Here is a 17,471-nt window from a genome sequence, read left to right on the forward strand (position 1 = left end):
TCTTTTTGCGAGTGAAGAGAGAGCTTTATTAGCTAGAAGTAGGAAGATTACCATCGGCATTAAAGAAGTTCAGAGCAACGCAGGTGCTTGACCCAACCAAGCCGCAGAGTGTTTACAACGTCTAGCAAATAAAGCTAAAGCATTCGCTACACTATTACCATCTCTCTTCACTTGTGAGATGCTGCACTCGCTCATCAAGCGCATCCAGCTTCTCGCCTCCTCAATGATAGGCCCGACCTCCGATCTATCCGGAGCAGTGTATAGACTCTCTTTAGTGATGGATTATTACTTTTGTCTATAGTCTAGGTGGTGTGTGTGTATGTGTGTGTGTGTCACACACACCCCATTATAAAGAGCAAACTTACTTTAACGGTATTTGCTTTTGTATTGGCGAAGGCTAATCGTGACTGAATGCGGCCAGGCCGGGCGAATAAAACCGACGAGAAGCCCGGCCCCATACTGTGCGCGCGCCTCCGATCCTGCTGGAGCAAGGGCTCTATCGGCCAGGTGATAGTGATACACATACACACACATAGTAGAGCGAGAGAGAGAGAGGGAGATCAGGACAGGAGATGACTGACATTTGGAGCCTTGTGCAATGGTGGGACGATTGGCAGCTGCGCATCCTCGTGCTGGGCAGCCTCGGCCTCCAGTGGTTCCTCCTGCTGGCTGCCCCCATGCGCAAGTACACCGTGCCGAAGGCCTTCAGGACATGCATCTGGCTGGCGTACATCTCCTGCGACGCCCTGGCGATCTACGCGCTCGCCACCCTCTTCAATCGCCACGCGAGGACGGTCCCCGCCAGCTACTGCCCTGCCCCGACTCCGGCCGGCGGTGGTCCGGCCGGCAAGGAGCAGTCGCGCATCCTGGAGGTGCTCTGGGCGCCGATCCTCCTCATCCACCTGGGCGGGCAGGAGGAGCTGACGGCCTACGAGATCGAGGACAACGAGCTGTGGATGCGGCACACCGTGACCCTGGTGAGCCAGGTCTCGGTGGCCGTGTACGCCTTCTACAAGTCGTGGCAGCCCAGCTCGAGCGACGGCGGGAAGCTAACGGCGGCCGCGATCCTCCTGTTCGTCATCGGGGTCATCAGCTTCAGCGAGAAGCCATTCGCTCTCAACCGAGCCAAGATCAAGCGGCTGGCGGCCGTGTCGGCCTTGATACAGGGGACGGCGCAGCCGTCGGTCTGGAGGAAGCGCCTGAGCCAGTTCTCCTTGTTCGAGGAGACCGACTGCTTCGCCCTGCTGCCACGTCTCTCTGCAGCGAGCTGGGCGTGGGGGGGCAGAGGCAGCAAGGATCCTCCTGAAAAGGAACCGGTCGCCCTGTCGGAGGGAGACAAAGTCCTGATGGTGCTCTCGGACATGTCGCTGCTAGCCGCTGCCAAAGACCTGGTGGAAAGGAAGAAAGCCGTCAAGGTGGAGGAGGTCCTCCCACCTCTGCTCATCGCCGAGAAAGGTTTGGCGCACTGGCTGCGCGGCGCCTTCGCCTTCATCTACACCAGGGCTTCGGTGGTGGTCACACCTCTGTACCTGCTCTACCACCTGATGCTGGTGCCGGTGCTGCACGTCGCCGCCCTGACGCTCTTCGCGATGAGCGACAAGCGCGGGTACAAGCGCGCGGACGTGAAGATAACCTACGTCGTCCTCTGCCTCACCGCCGCGCTAGACTTCCTGGCGGTGTTCGTGCGACAGCTGGTGTACTGGCTCATGTCCACGACGGAGGTCCCAGCGCTGTGCGAGACGGTGCCAGAATACAACCTCATAGACGAGGCTGTCCGGGAAGCTGACAAGGGCGTCGGGTGGATATACTGGTGCGCCAGGAAGCTGGGCTACACCAGGACCCGGCATAGCGAAGTGTACAGGAAAGTCGCTGGGAACGTGCTTCCGGACCTGGTGGAGGCACAGGACCGGGACCTTGCCAGTTACAGGGTCTTCGATGAGGATTATTCAACTGCTGAAACCACCAAGAGCAAGAACTGGGCTCTAAGTAAGGAACTGCAGGAGTGGTGTGGCGAAGAGATAAAAGCAAGCCTGGGCATCCCATTTGACCGGAGTGTCCTCCGATGGCACATCGCCACTGATCTTTGCTTGCGATGCATTGACGTTGAGAGTGATGGTGATGAAGAAGAAGAAGAAATAATAGGAGGAGGAGGAGAAGCAGCAGCAGGAGAAGGAGCAGCAGAAGGTCAGGAACAAGGGGAAAGTGCTGCTGTGGGCAGCAGTTCTCCAGATGCAGATGCAGATGCACAGGGACAGGGACAGGGACAGGAACGAAGGATGGATCCAGCATTACGGCTTAATATCAAGTGCATAGGGGCAATATCCAACTACATGGCGCACCTGCTGAATTCCAACCCCGAGATGCTGCTGACCGGCAGCAGGCACCACCTGATATCTGAAGCCAGGGATGAAGTCAAATCCGCCATTTTGAGGAACAAGGTTATTAAAGAAGGCTCAGATGGCTGCAGCTTCAGTTGCAGCTGCACTGGCACCGGCTGCAGCTGCAGCTGCAGCCAGTTGAACCGAGCAAAACCCTTGGGCCAAAAAGACCAAGTGAAGAAGTTCATCTCCGAGATAGCGGGCCGTAGAGTGAATCCGTACACTACCCGGCCAGTTTTCCACATCATAGCGGCATGCAAGCTCGCAAATGAGTTGCTGGCGATGGACGATGCTAAGCGCTGGAAGCTCATGTACCGGGTCTGGCTGGGCATGCTCTGCTACTCGGCCACCATGTGCAGGGGCTACCTCCACGCAAAGAGCTTGGGCGAAGGTGGGGAGTTCCTCTCCTTCGTCTGGCTGGTGCTCTCGCTGAAGGGGGCCCAGACTCTGGCCGACAAGCTTCAGCTGCCGCCGGAGACGCAAGCTTCTTCTCACAAAAAAGAAGCAAGCGCGAGAGCTTCTGATGACAAGCTTCAGCGGGAGCCGGAGATTGTTCATTCTGTGACTTGATTCGGCTGCCTGTATGTGGTGTGGCCGTGTGGTTGATTGACTTTTACTTGTTTGTTTTGTATCTAGCTTAGTAGCTTGCGTGCATTCTACTCTGGACGTACGTACTACATCAGGATCTGGTACGTCGTCTCGTCCCTCATCTCATGCATACCTGCCTTCATGCATGGTTGCTTAATTCTGTGTGCTAATCTGGTGTCCTGCTACCAGCTGTTTATTTTTGTTTTCACGTGTGCCAGCGTACAATGAAAGCACCCTAGCTCTGATATTGTGCTCAGTCCTCTGTGTGTTTAAAACATTTTCCTGTAATTATATATTGGCTCATCTATGATCACTACTACATAAATCTACTACAGAGGCAGCTTGCTTTTCGGTCCACCTCTAGAAATTAATGATTTATAGAGATAATTTTACAGCCGCTTCTACAAATCAGATTTCTAGAGGCAAGTCGCCTCTACTTTAGAAATTCAAGCCCACAAAATAGTATTTTTTTAGTCCCGAGAGACTCCACTGGGCAGCCACACGCACGCAAGTCACAAGTCACGCAATTAGTTCATCCCCTAACAACTCCACCCATACAACACTTGTGTCGTCGTCGTGGAAAGAAACCGGCAGTCGCCCTGTCGTAGGGAGACAAAGTCCTGATGGTGCTCTCGGACATGTCGCTGCGAGCCGCTGCCAATGACCTGGTGTACCGGAAGAAAGCCGTGACGGTGGACCACGTCCTCCCGCCTCTGCTCGTCGTCGAGATATTCTTGGCGCAGGGCTTCGGTAGTGGTCACACCTCTGTACCCGCTCTACCAGCTGATGCTGGTGCCGGTGCTGCACGTCGCCGCTCTGATGCTCTTCGCGATGAGCGATAAAGCGCCGGTACAAGCGCGCGGACGTGAAGATAACCTACGTCGTCCTCTGCCACACCGCCGCGCTGGACTTCTTGGCGGTGTTCGTGCGGCAGCTGGTGTACCGGCTCATGTCCATGACGCGGATCCCAGCGCTGTGCGAGACGGTGCCAGAATACAACCTCATAGGCGAGGCTGTCTGGGAAGCTGACAAGGGCGTCGGGTGGATATACAGGTGTGCCAGGCAACTGGGCGTCACCAGGACCCGGCATAGGAAGTGTACAGGAAAGTCGCTGGGACCGTGCTTCCGGACCTGGTGTTGGCTCGTGACCAGGACCTTGCCAGTTACAGGGTCTTCGATTATGCTGAGACCACCAAGAACTGGGCTCTAAGTAAGTATCTGCCGGAGTGTTGTGGCCAAAAGATAAAAGCAAGCCTGCGCATCTCATTTGTCCGGAGCGTCCTCCTATGGCACATCGCCATCGACCTTTGCTTCCGATGCATTGACGTCGACAGTGATGGTGATGACGAAGAAGAAGAAATCCGAGCAGCAGCAGGAAGAGCAGCAGGAGGAGGAGCAGCAGCAGCAGCAGAAGAAGAAGATCAGGAGGAAAGTGCTGCTATGGGCAGCTGCCCTCCTCCTCAAGTTGCAGATCCACAGGGACAGGGACAGGGACAGGGAGGAAGGATGGATCCAGTATTTTGGCTTAAAACACTACGTGAAAAAAGATTTGTAGGGACGCGGCCCTTTTCACTGTAAGGGCGGCTGGCTCTTTAGCCGCCCCTACAGTGGCGCTGCCAGGCCACACCCTGTGCGCTGGACACCAGCCGTCCCTACAAATGGCACAGTAGGGGCGGCTGGTGTCTCCAGCCGCTCCTACAAATGGGGGTCATTTGTAGGGGCGGCTCAATCACCAGCCGTCCCTACAAATATGTACAGTATATGTAGCAGCCACCACATTCTTCCTCCTCGGGTCACTCACTCTAACCCGAGAAAAAAAAGGTTGGGAGCCAAAAATTGCTCTACTAAGGGGGGAGGTTTTGATATCAATTCCTTTGGTGGGGATGTTGTAGAAGGTAAGAAAATGCCATTCCAACTCTTTAATTGAAGTTTTAATAGTTAGTTAGTGAGTAATTTGATTATTGGTTTTCTCTCTCCTCCATGGTGCTTGAGCTTTGTATGTAGCAAATTAGATCCTAGATTTGAAGCTATTAGTGTAAATTAGGTCGAGAAATGAGCTTACACTCTTCATTAGTCGATTTTGCTTGATTTTAGAATCAAGATTACACCCTAGTTTGATTAAAGCAAATGCATGAGATCTAGTTCTAGATCTAGGTTTTTGTTTTTTTTATTTTTTTTAATGAAATTGGATTTTGGGTGGCATGAAAGATAGTTTTTTAGACCATTTCTTTGTGATGGTATATATTAACCATTTTATATTTCATTTCAAATATTTATGCGTTATATTAGTAGGCAATTATGCTCTACCATGGAGTATATGTAATCATTCTCAATTAATTAATTATTAATTTGACTCATTTCGTATATTTTCTTTGGTTGTGTTGTATTTTTAAAAGATGGAGTACATGAACTCTTGGATATATGATTCGTTAAGATTCGAGGCACCTTTTCATGAAGAGGTTGACAATTTTATTGAAGTCGCAAAGAAGCATGCAGCGACGTTGACAGATAATAAGGATACAATTATTTGTCCCTGTAAGGATTGCGAGAACACGGTGGCATTTACAGATTCGAGTATCATCAAAGAACATCTGATCAGCGCGATGATTTGTTCGGAACTACACAGTTTGGATTCATCATGGTGAAACAATGGCAGTTGATGATGATGGCGATGTTCTAGAAGACGATGCCGAAACCCTGCAGTACCTGTCCCAATACTCAGACCAGCTTGCTCAACAAATGGATCATGACTTAGGCAATGATCAAGGTGGTGACATCCGCAATGAACAAGGTGGTGATTTCTGCAATGATGGCGGAGCACGTGAGGGGGATAAAGACGATGGTGACAATTTGGATGAAATGCTTCGGGCCGTTGGACCAGAAATATTACTATAAAAGAGAGGTCTACAAAATCTAGAAAGGGTGACAAAAGCATCGAAGGAGACTGTGTATGGTGTAGAGAAGGGTTGTCTGACACACTGGACACTGCTACGTTTTGTGCTTGAGCTACTCATCCTGAAGGCTAAGTACGGCTGGTCGGACTGCAGTTTTGATGATCTTTTGCGTCTCCTAGCATGGTTGCTTCCACAGCCAAACTCAGTTCCCGCCAACACATACTATGCGAAGAAGGTTATAAGTCCTTTGACAATGGGCGTTGAAAAATCCATGCATGCCCCAACCATTGTATCCTCTTTCGTGGTGACACGTTCAAAGATATAGATAAATGTCCTCGTTGCGGGGCTAGTCGGTACAAAGACAATGACCTTTACAGTGGGGGAGAAGCCTCCACGGGGAACAAGAGGAATAAGAAGGGTGGGAAAAAGGCGGTACAAGAATCTCAGCAACCAAAGAACACTCCATTAGCCAACGATGCAAAGAAGAGAAGAATTCCTGCCTTAGTAATGTGGTACCTGCCGGTGATCGACCGCTTGAGGCGTATATTCCTGAACCCTAAGGAAGCCGCGCTCATGACATGGTGGCAAGATGAGCGCAAGGTAGCAAACGATATGATCGCACACCCGGCCGATTGTAGCCAGTGGAAAGACTTCGATAAGAACAACAAAGAGTTCAGCGAAGACCCAAGAAATGTACGGTTCGCCTTGAGCACTGATGGAATGAATCCCTTCAACGAGAGGATGAGCGACCATAGCACTTGGCCAGTGATTCTGACCATGTACAACATCCCAACATGGTTGTGCCAGAAGAGAAAGTATCTTTTCCTCACGGTTCTAGTTTCTGGCCCTAAACAACCAGGCATTCATATAGACGTGTTCCTCGAGCCTGTGATGCAAGAATTTGAGAAACTTTGGAAGCATGGGGTGCCGATGTACGATGCGTTCCTACAGGAGGACTTCATATTAAAAGCAATAATATTTGTCACTATCAACGATCACCCCACGTTGTTTGCACTGTCTGGATAGATCAAAGGAAAGACAGGATGCTTAGTCTATTTGGATGATACTAAATGGGTTTTCCTAGATGGATCCAAGAAGGTTGTTTACATAAGGAACCGTCGCTTCTTGAAGATAGGTCACAAGTACCGTAGCAAATTATACATGAGATACTATGATAACACCCTGGAGAATGAACCCCCTCCGAAGAGACGTCATAATGGAGAACATGTGTACAAAATGGTGAAAAACATAAAGATCATCTATGGAAAGAAGAAACTGGATGGAACGATCAGAGATAGAAGCAAACCTCCTATCGAAGGCGTACCTTTTAAGAAACAATCAATCTTCTTTCAGTATTTGCCTTATTGGCCACAACTAGAGGTTCCCCATGCCATTGATGCAATGCACGTGCAGAAGAATGTGTTTAAGAGTCTCATGGGTACCTTGATGGACACAGCCAAGTCAAAGGACGGACTAAAAGCACAAAAAGACATGGTGCAGCTCAAAGTGATGCCAGAACTTCACCCGATACTTGAGGATAATGGAAAATACACTCTGCCCATGGCTAGCTACAACCTAGACCTACCAGAGAGGAGAACTTTATGCACTTTTGTCAAGGACATCAAAGTCCCAACTGGGTTTTCGGCGAACCCCAAGAAGCTAGTGTCGATGAAGGACTTGTCATTTACAAACTGCAAGGCTCACGATTGTCATGTGATGCTAATCGTGTACCTACCAATTGCAATTAGAGCTATAAAGCTAGAGTTCTTGAGGATGGCCATCACCAACATGTGCTACTTCTTCTCGAAGATCTCACAGAAGACCATTGGCAAGAAAGAGCTGAGTGACCTACATGATTTCGTGGTCGAGACCCAGAACCAACTAGAGATGTGTTTACCTCCTGCTTTTTTTGATATAATGGTACATCTCATGATTCACATGGTTAATCAGATATAGGCTTTGGGCCCTTGTTACCTACATGAAATGTGGTCCTACGAGCGGTTCATGTCGGTTCTAAGCCGATACGTGCATACCCAGAGGGCTCCATGATAGAGGGCTACAGTAGCGAAGAAGTCATCGAGTGTTGTCAAGAGTACCTGACAATACAGAAAGGGATTGGTAATCCTGATTCTTGTCACAAGGGTAGGTTGGCTGGGAAGGGAACCGGTGGTAGAAAAGAGTTCATAGACCAAGATTACAAAGAAGTGAGTCGGGCACATTACAGTGTCTTGCAGAGCTCTAAACTGATGGAACCATACATTGAAGAACACTTGGAAATCATTATGGCGGAGAGGGATGGTCGTTCAGATGATTGGGTCATAAAACAGCACAAGCAACGCCTAACTTCATGGTTGAAGGACAAGAACATACCGCCGGGAGAAACAATAGATTCTATTACCATCAGTAAGTTGGTAGAGGGTCCATCGAGACAAGTGACATCTTGGAATGCTTATGACATCAATGGGTACATGTACTATACCCACACAAAGGATAGTAAATGTGTGAACCAACACAGCGGTGTTCGGATAGTGTCTCTTGACGAGGTGGGGCGAAAGACCCATTTCTTTGGCATAATTGAAGATATATGGGAACTTGACTATGGAAGGGGTATAAAGGTGGCCTTGTTTCGATGCCGTTGGATCAAGCAATATCAATTCAATGACATCGGTTTGAGGGTCGTGGACCTCCAGAACGTAGGCTACCATGATGATCCTTGGGTGCTCGCTTCACGTGTCGCACAAGTTTTCTATATGCCCGACCCGGAAAGTACCCACCCACCGAAGAAGAGAATTAAGCACGTGGTTGTCCCTGGGAAACAACACATTATCGGAGTTGATGGCGTCGACGATGCTGAAGCCTACAATAACAACGATGAGATGTTGCTATTCACATACTTTACTAAGAAGATCAGTCTTGTTGAAAAAAAACTACCCAAAGACAATGCCATGGGAAAGAAAAGGCGTCAAGGGGAAAGTTGTCATGGCGGGGCCTACCTAGTGCGCGTGTCTACAAGACTTCATCTATGTATGTGTCAATTTGTGTATGTGTGTGAGACTATATTTATGTATGTGTCAATTATCGGAGTTTTAATGAACACTAGTCAAACAAATCATGAATCTCACACATAGTTTATAAAACTACTTGTGATACATGCCATTTTGTAACTAATGTTTATTAACACTTTGTCAAATGCAAAAAAGATCAAAATAAACATTGTAGATCAGGATGAGTACAACAAACATGTTATTCATGAATTTTAAATTTGAAACCATTTAGGTTTTCAAAAATAGGTTTAAAGTTGTCTTTTTTTTCAAATTCAAAATTTGAATCGTTCAAACTTTGTCAAATTGAAAATTGACCAAAATAAATATTGTAGATCTTGATGAGTACTACAAACTTGTTATTCATTACTTTTAAATTTGAAACCATTTTGGCTTTCAAATACTGGTCTCAATGTTTAAACTTTGATTTTCTATTTTAAAAAATGATTTTGAAAAATATTTTTAAGGGCGGCTGGGGAACGGACCGCCCCTACAAATGCCCTCAGCTATATATAGGAAGGAGCGCGCCAGTGCCAAAATTTGGCTAAGTCTTGGCCGCGCTCCTCCATTTCGACGCCGTCAGGCTGCCAAATTTCCCCGCGCCGCCGCCATCACCGCCGAGCTCCTTCACGGCGACCCCCGCCCCTGTCCTCCTCCTCCTTGTCCGTGCCCCGCCCCTGTCCTCCTCCTTGTCCGCGCCCCGCCCCCATGCTCCTCCGGCGCCCCGACCTCGGAACCCTAGCTCCGGCGCGCCGCCGCCACGGGAACCGCTAGGAACACCGCCGCCGAGCACCTTCACGGCGACCTCCTCTGGCGCCCCATCCTAGAACCCTACCTCCGGCGCACCGCCTTCATGGGATCCGCTCTTGGAACCCCGCCCCCGTGCTGGTGCCCGTGCGCCACCGTGGTGCCCCTGCTGGTGCCCGTGCGCCACCGTGGTGCCCCTGGTGCACGTGCGCCTCGCTGGTGCGCCGCCGTGGTGCCCCTGGTGCCCGTCCACCGGCGACCTCGTGCCTCTCCTTCCGCGAGCCCATCAACCTCTCCTTCCTCGGCCTAGGCGCTCTCCTTCCTCATCCTCCAAAGGTACCTGTGATGAACTGCTCCCTGTGATGCCTGTGATGAACTGCTGCCTGTGATGCTTTTGTTTTGTTGCCTGTGATGAGAATTGAGAACTGAGCAGATGCCACTGCCAATGATGCCTGTGATGAACTACTTATTTCCTTACTAGTATGCTGCCTGTGATGCTTTTTTTGTGAAAACTGAGCATAATGCCACTGCCTTTTGGGTGCTATTGCTGTTAACTGAGCACGATGCCATTTAGTCTATTTGAATTACCTGAGCACAATGCCATTTAGCCATATTCAATTTTGTTAGCTGCACATTTTACTTGCTGCTACCACACTCTACTCTACTCTTGTCTCTACACTGTCTCTCTACTCTGGTAGCTGAACATTTTGGCTTCACTTTGTACTCTGCTGGTACTGTACTACTACTATACTACATTTGTTTGATTGCTGCCTATGATGCCTATGATGCCACTGTGATGGAATGGGATAGATTTTAACTGAGCATATGCCACTGCCAATGATGAAATTCGATGAATTTTGCATGAATTTGAGATAAGAGACTAGGTGCCATTTAACTGAGCACTTGCTACATGTGATGCCATTTTTTTTGCTAAGCAAATGCCAAATATACATCTTCCTGTTAACAAAGCACTTGCTGCCTATTTCTATGATGCTACTATACTGCTACTCTACTATGTGGTTACTGTTGCTGTACTATGATGCATATGTGATTTGGGATCTAGTTTTGACACTGTTTTATCTTTGTGGCATTTGCGCTGATGATTTTTTTAAACTTTAAAAAAATTTGCTGAGGCAGTGGCATATGTAATGATGTCTAGACTTTTTATGCTGAGGCAGTGGCGATGATGATGAAATGTCCCTATGCTTGTGTGCTGCTAAACTAGGACGGCTTGTATCTCATATACAAGCAACCAGTGATGACAATAATGGGCAAATCTGAGCCAAATATGTAACTGATTCAACAATCTACTACTATGTGCTTGTTGCTGCTGCTGTTCTATTGATCTACTACTGCCTACACTCTATTGCCTACTGCTGCTGCTATACTCTAAATTCAATTGTCTTACTACTGCTATGCTCTGAATTCAATTGTCTTACTACTACTTATACTACTATTGCCTACTCTACTACTCCTGCTGCTGTCTATACTACTACACTACTACTTATACTACTACTGCCTACTCTACTACTCCTGCTGCTATCTATACTACTACTTATACTACTACTGCCTACTCTACTACTCCTGCTGCTGTCTATACTACTACTTATACTACTACTGCCTACTCTACTACTCCTGCTGCTGTCTATACTACTACACTACTACTGCCTACTCTACTACTCCTGCTGCTGTCTATACTACTACACTACTACTAGTACTACACTACTACAGCTACTACTACTAGCTGATCTGCTACTCTACTACTACTTGCTGATCTGGTTGTCTATACTACTACACTACTGCTAGTACTAAACTACTACTCTCTCTACTCTATGTCACTCTCTCCTCTTTTACCCCCTCCCCTCTCCTCTCCTCTCCTCTCCTAAGACCATTGCTGATGATGAATTTGTCCAAGTCCATACTTATATGGAATATGATCTGATGAACAAGAACTTGTGAGGAACTTGGCATCATACCAGCCGCCCCTACATTTCCTTCTCCTCTCTTCTATGTTTTGATGCCTTGAAGCTCCAAGTTCATGATCAAATGATGATTGACATGTTTCTGAGGCCTCTCTTCACCTTTTCAATTCTTATACTTTGTCGCCTATCTAAAGCACTCTTTATTTCTTGCATATATTGGAACAAATCTAGAAATGTCACAGACAACAGACGGTGCAGCTCGAAGCATCGAACATGATGAACAGCCACCCGAAAGAGGGCAAGAACTCGAGGACCAGCTTAGTCAGGAGCAGTTCAATGACGAGTTACAAAAGGATCTAGAAGTGATGCTTACTCAGGAGGAGCTTTGTGAGGAGGAAGGGGGACCAGAGGGAAGAGAAGGAAGAGAAGGAGAGACTGATGAAGTCGAAGAAGAGGATGATGATGAGGGTGATGCCGAGGACGTGGAAGGGGGATATTCAAGTCCTGATTTCCCTCCAACTGAACCCAGACGAAGGCCAACGGAGGATGAATTGGACAAGGATTTTAACCCGGACGATGAGGTAGGGATGATGCCTTATTACCTTGAAAATTTGGCTAACACTTTAGCAGTGTTACCTCTGCTAACACATTGACCTGTCGTTTGTACAGGTCCCTATAAAACCTCCAAAAAGACGACGTCGATGTCCAGCACGTTTTGTCATACAAGATGGAGTAGGGGAAAGGAGTGCAGAGGCAAGACCAGTAGAGACTGACAATGAGGTCTCTGCTCCATAACCTCAAGGCACATCCACAGCCTCGGGTACCGAACCAAAGAGGAAGCGAGGGGACAGAAGGGCAAACCTATATCACGAAAATGCATTGTATGTGATAACAGAGGTCGGGCCTGAAGGGCAGATCATCAAGCCAGAGAAGTATAGAAGCCGATTCCGTAATGCGCTCGGTTACCTAGTAAGAGATAATCTCAACCCAGCAATCCCTAATTGGAATAGTGTACCTGAGTTGAAAAAGAAGGAGCTTTGGGATACGAATGTGGCGATCAACTTCAGGTTTCCAGACGGCAAGAGTGAACTAGTCAAAAGTCATGCTTTCAAGATAATGGGGCACGCATTCCGACGTTGGAGGCCGGACCTAAACACGAAGTATATCCAAAAGGGGTTAACTCCATTCCACGAGTTTGGCAAAATAACTCAGAGTCAATGGGAGACTCTAGTGGCCGAGAAGACTTCACCCGAAGCGTTGGCCCTCAGTAAGCGTAATAGCGAGCAGGCGAAGCAGAACAAACACCCCCCTCGTCTTGGCCCCAGTGGCTACGAGGGCAAGCGAGAGGTGTTTAGGAAGATGGATGAAGAGGCCGAAGCTTCTGGGAATACAAAAGTGAAGAAGTTGAGGCCACGCCTCAAGCAATGGATATATGGAAGGAGTATGGATTCATCCGGCAGTAGTCTAAAGTTTCCTAATACGGAGACCGAAGAGGTAGTATCAATGATACTGAAATATTCTGAAGACAAGGAGAAGGGCATATTCACTCCTTCCAGAGAGAGGGATGAGCTTAGCCTTGCCTTGGGAAATCCTGAGCACACGGGCCGCACTAGGGGGCTAGGGAAATTGACTACCTAGAAGAAAGGATTCGAAGAGGACATTGACATGTACAAGAAACATGGCAGAGACAAAGAGTCTAATCTTGCGCTACAAGTGAAGGCTCTGGTTGATTAGGTGCTGCAGGAGAAAGGTCTGTCTACGGAGCCAGGAACACTAATGGGGCCGCCAGGAGAACTGGCTTTAGTTGGTAGCCCTCCAGATGTTCCCAGCAGCCAAGGTTCCACTACAACCACTACAGCCGTTGATCGCATACGGGAGCCAACTAGCTGCAGCTTGCTTGTTCCGTTTGGCAGGCACCAGTCTATGGTTGAGGTGGCAACTGGTGTGGCACATCCTCCGAGAGGCAAGTGGAACAATAAGGACATCCCACAAGACTACACTAGGGTCGAGGTGCATACCGTGAAGCCCGAGTACGTGTCGTGGAAGATAGACCACCCAACACCTGAGGGGCTAGTGTTACTCGGAGATGTCATGAAGCAATTCATCCTCTGGTACAAACGGGACATTGTATTGACTGCTTCTTCGCTAACTCTGTCTGATGTACATGTGCAGCGAGGTGTTGAGGACGGGGAGGTCTATTCACCATCTCATGACCACCACAGCACAGACATGCCTCAATCTTCCCCGACTCGTAAGGATCCTGATGAGCACGTGCCTGGCACATCACAACCTTCTGCAGCTCGTGTTGAGCAAGGCCAACTGGAGATGCCACATCCGTCTCCAGCTCATATTGAGCAAAGGCATGATGAGATGCCACATCCTTCTCCAGCTCGTATTGACCAAGGGCATGATGAGATGCCAAGGACTTCTCTAGCTCGTGCCGAGCAAATGAATGAGCAGATGGCACAGGAGCAAGATGAGGACTTGCCTGAATGGGAACTCCGAAAGAAGCATCCCATTCACATAATGCCAGTATATACTCCGATGAAAGATGTCACTTCAACCAGCAAGTGGTATGCCCATGACCAGTTCAAGCCTGAGAACCAAATTAAACAAGTGAAAGGGCATGCTTCTGAGAAGGCCGTCACTAGCAAACTCCACCAAACGGCAAAGAGATATCCAGAAGTTGATACCATAAAATGGTCCAAGGATTACCCAGAAAAATATGAAAGAGGCAAGCTCTTCCTACCAAACCGTGTCATCCAGCGCCTGCCACATGGAATGAGAAGGTTTCATGATTGGTACTTGCGTGTTGTCCCAACGAAACTAGAAATCATACAAGCATACGTCCCTGCTGGCACATTTGGAAGCCTGTCCGGGCTAATTGTCTTTGACTTCAACGATGTCCAGACATGCTTTCACCTTGGAAAAATGGAAATGAATGTAATTCCCACCTACGCCCTGTAAGTCCTCACCCTCTAGATATGATATGAATCTAATGTTTGGATTTTGTTGTAACTAACCCACCCTGTGATCTGTAGAATGCAAACACACATTGTGAAACAAATGCCAAGTCTGAGCTCCGGGTATGTAGACCCTCAATCTATAGCAGCAACAACTTTTAATTACCCCAAAAACTGGAAACTGGATGGCAAAGAGCTGGCTGCTGGGAAGACGGTTGCGGAGAAAGAGTAGATCCGGCAAAAGCAGATAAGGACCGAATCCATTAAGGTTGCGGCATTCATTGCACAATCTTTTAAAAACCTCCAGCATAACCAGATGATATGGCTACCATACAACTTCTGGTTAGTTCGACTCTAGACCTAAACCTGTGTTCCATATATTTTGTTCGATGCAAAAGAGCTTATGTGTTTGTTCTTTGACTAAATTCATGCAGCGACCACTGGATTTGTATAGGCGTCGATGTCGGGTGGAGCATGGCATGGGTCTTTGATTCAGCAGATTTTGAACGGGCGACATACAAGGATTTCGTAGCGATTGTCAAGACGTATACATATCAACAATCCTCATTAGCTTTTATATGTGTATATATACTAGTAACTTTCACATTTGGATACTAACAAGTTGCATCTGCTAACATCATTCGAACAGGGCATTCAGGCACTATGTCACATTCCATGGAGGGAGGCATCATCCAGAAAGGAAGGAAAAGTTGGTTGTCAAAACTATGTGTGCGGTAAGTGTTAACTTTGGTACTTCATTACATGGCTTTCAATAGCATTACTTAACATTTCGATATGCAAAACACACAGTGCCCTAAACAGAGGCATGGGAGTCTACATTGTGGATACTACGTATGTGCTATGATGAGTAATACAACTGCCTACCGGAGACACCCTAGTCTGGTAAGTTTGAACCACTTCGCCTGTACGTAGTATAGCTCATGTTATGAAGTACTAGGCCAAAACTTGTTCTCTTGTAGTGGAGAGAAGAGAAGCACCATAGAAGGGACGTGTACAAGGATGACGAACTCTTAGAGCTAGTTTGCGACCTTTGCAACTTCATATTGGACCAAATTGTGAATGTCAAAGGCGATTACCATGATGTACTGTCCGACTTAGGTAGTAATCCTACATATCAACACCTTCGTGAGCTTGAAAGGCTAGCTCTAGGCCGATGATAACAATTTGATGGACTTGTGATTTTGAACTTGTGGATTAGACTATGTAATGATAGACTTGTGAATTATGACTTGTGATTTGAACTTGTGGATGTATATATGTATAAATGTGGTGGTTCAGATCTGAATTTGAATTATATATTCTGTGGACGTATATATGTATAAACTGTGGATGTATATATGCTGTAGACAGATTTGAATTTTTTAATTATTTTTTTACTGAAAAATGCACTGTAGGGGCGGTTCTAGATTGAACCGCCCCTACAAATAACAACTGTAGGGGCTGCAGGTGCTTCCAGCCGCCCCCTACAAATAACCTCTGTAGGGGCGGCTGAAAACACCAGCCGCTCCTACAAATCTATTTGTAGGGGCGGCTGGAAACACCAGCCGCCAGCCGCCCCTACAGAGATATTTGTAGGGGCGGTTAGAGAGCCACCCCTACAGAGGTCCTATTTGTAGGAACCCCTGGGGAAACGGCTGACGCAGCCGTCCCTACAGAAGCTCTTAAGCTGCCCCAACGTAGCCTTATTGGCATAGTGAAATCAAGTGCACAGAGGCAATATCCAACTACATAGCGCAACTGCTGAATTCCAACCCCGAGATGCTGCTGACCGGCAGCATGCACCACCTGATATCTGAAGCCAGGGATGAAGCCATCAAATCCTCCTTGTCCACCAACGGGCCTCCTGGTTCAGATGTCTGAAGGTGCAGCAGCTTCATTGGCCCCAGCTGCACCTGCAGCTGCAGCTGCAGCAAGCTGAACAACCAAGGAGGAGTAGCAGACCGCTTGAGACAAAATGGTCCATTGAATGAGCTCATCAACGCCATAGCGGGCGGTACAGTCAATCCAGAGAACACCACCCAAGTTTGCGAGCTTTCGAGGGAGCTGTTGAAGATACCTGAACGTGATCGCTGGGAGCTGATGTACAAGGTGTGGCTGGGCATGCTCTGCTACTCCGCCAGTATGTGCAGGGGCTACCTGCACGCCAAGAGCTTGGGTGAAGGGGGAGACTTCCTCTCCTTCGTCTGGCTGGTGCTCTCGCTCACGGGCGCCAAGACTTTGGCCGACAAGCTTCAGATGCCACCGGAGACTCAAGCTTCCGACGAGTGACGACGCTGCCGGACACTCGGTGACTTGATTATCCATCGGCTGCCTGTGTGGTTGATTGGATTTTTTTTCCGCAACCGTGTATTTTATTACGAGAAAGCTACCGGTCGCTCAGGTGTTTCTGTCCCTTCCCGCACTCGATTCGGTGACCGTCAGATCCTTTGGTCTGCTCGTTCTGGCGCGTTTGTTCATTTGTGTGTGCCCGCTCACCGGGCTATGGATACAATTTATCCGTTCACTGCAAGGACAGTGCGTGACGGCTGACGGCACCATGGCTCATCAGGCATATCACCTGCACACGCCTACTCCTAGTCCTAGGTCCTAGTAGCTAGTACAGTGTACACACTCTACTAGCTAGTGCTCCTAGCTACACGTACCGTGTACGCTAGTGGACTGCAGCTAGCTGCATGCTTTCGTCATCATAGGAGTACGTATTAGTACTTCAATTCCTTCCTAAAAAACACAATTATTGTACATGTATGTATACATATAACTGCTTGCATTCTTTGCACGCTGCCTCCGTTATCACGGCTACAGAAAATGTTCGTAGCAACGGCTCAATTTTTTTAAGGGGCGGCTGAGGATTGAGGCATCCTACAGTGGATGTATTCGGAACCCACGAGACCAGCCGCCCCTATAAATGGCGGCTGGT

The 17,471-nt window shown here is 48.1% G+C and overlaps 1 protein-coding gene and 1 pseudogene across 1 annotated transcript; both read left to right on the forward strand.

The window, feature by feature from the left end:
* The first annotated feature begins 523 nt into the window (after nt 1-523).
* LOC136481196 (uncharacterized) lies at nt 524-3,204 on the forward strand. Its single transcript, XM_066478549.1, has 3 exons — nt 524-1,216; nt 1,292-2,472; nt 2,527-3,204. The coding sequence occupies exons 1-3, from the start codon at nt 573-575 to the stop codon at nt 2,946-2,948; spliced, it is 2,247 nt and encodes a 748-aa protein (XP_066334646.1). The 5' UTR covers nt 524-572; the 3' UTR covers nt 2,949-3,204.
* A 2,411-nt stretch (nt 3,205-5,615) lies between these two features.
* Nucleotides 5,616-15,711, forward strand: LOC136484108 (uncharacterized; annotated as a pseudogene).
* The last annotated feature ends 1,760 nt before the right edge of the window (nt 15,712-17,471 follow it).

This window comes from Miscanthus floridulus, chromosome 9 (assembly GCF_019320115.1).
Source record: "Miscanthus floridulus cultivar M001 chromosome 9, ASM1932011v1, whole genome shotgun sequence".
Lineage (NCBI taxonomy): Eukaryota > Viridiplantae > Streptophyta > Magnoliopsida > Poales > Poaceae > Miscanthus > Miscanthus floridulus.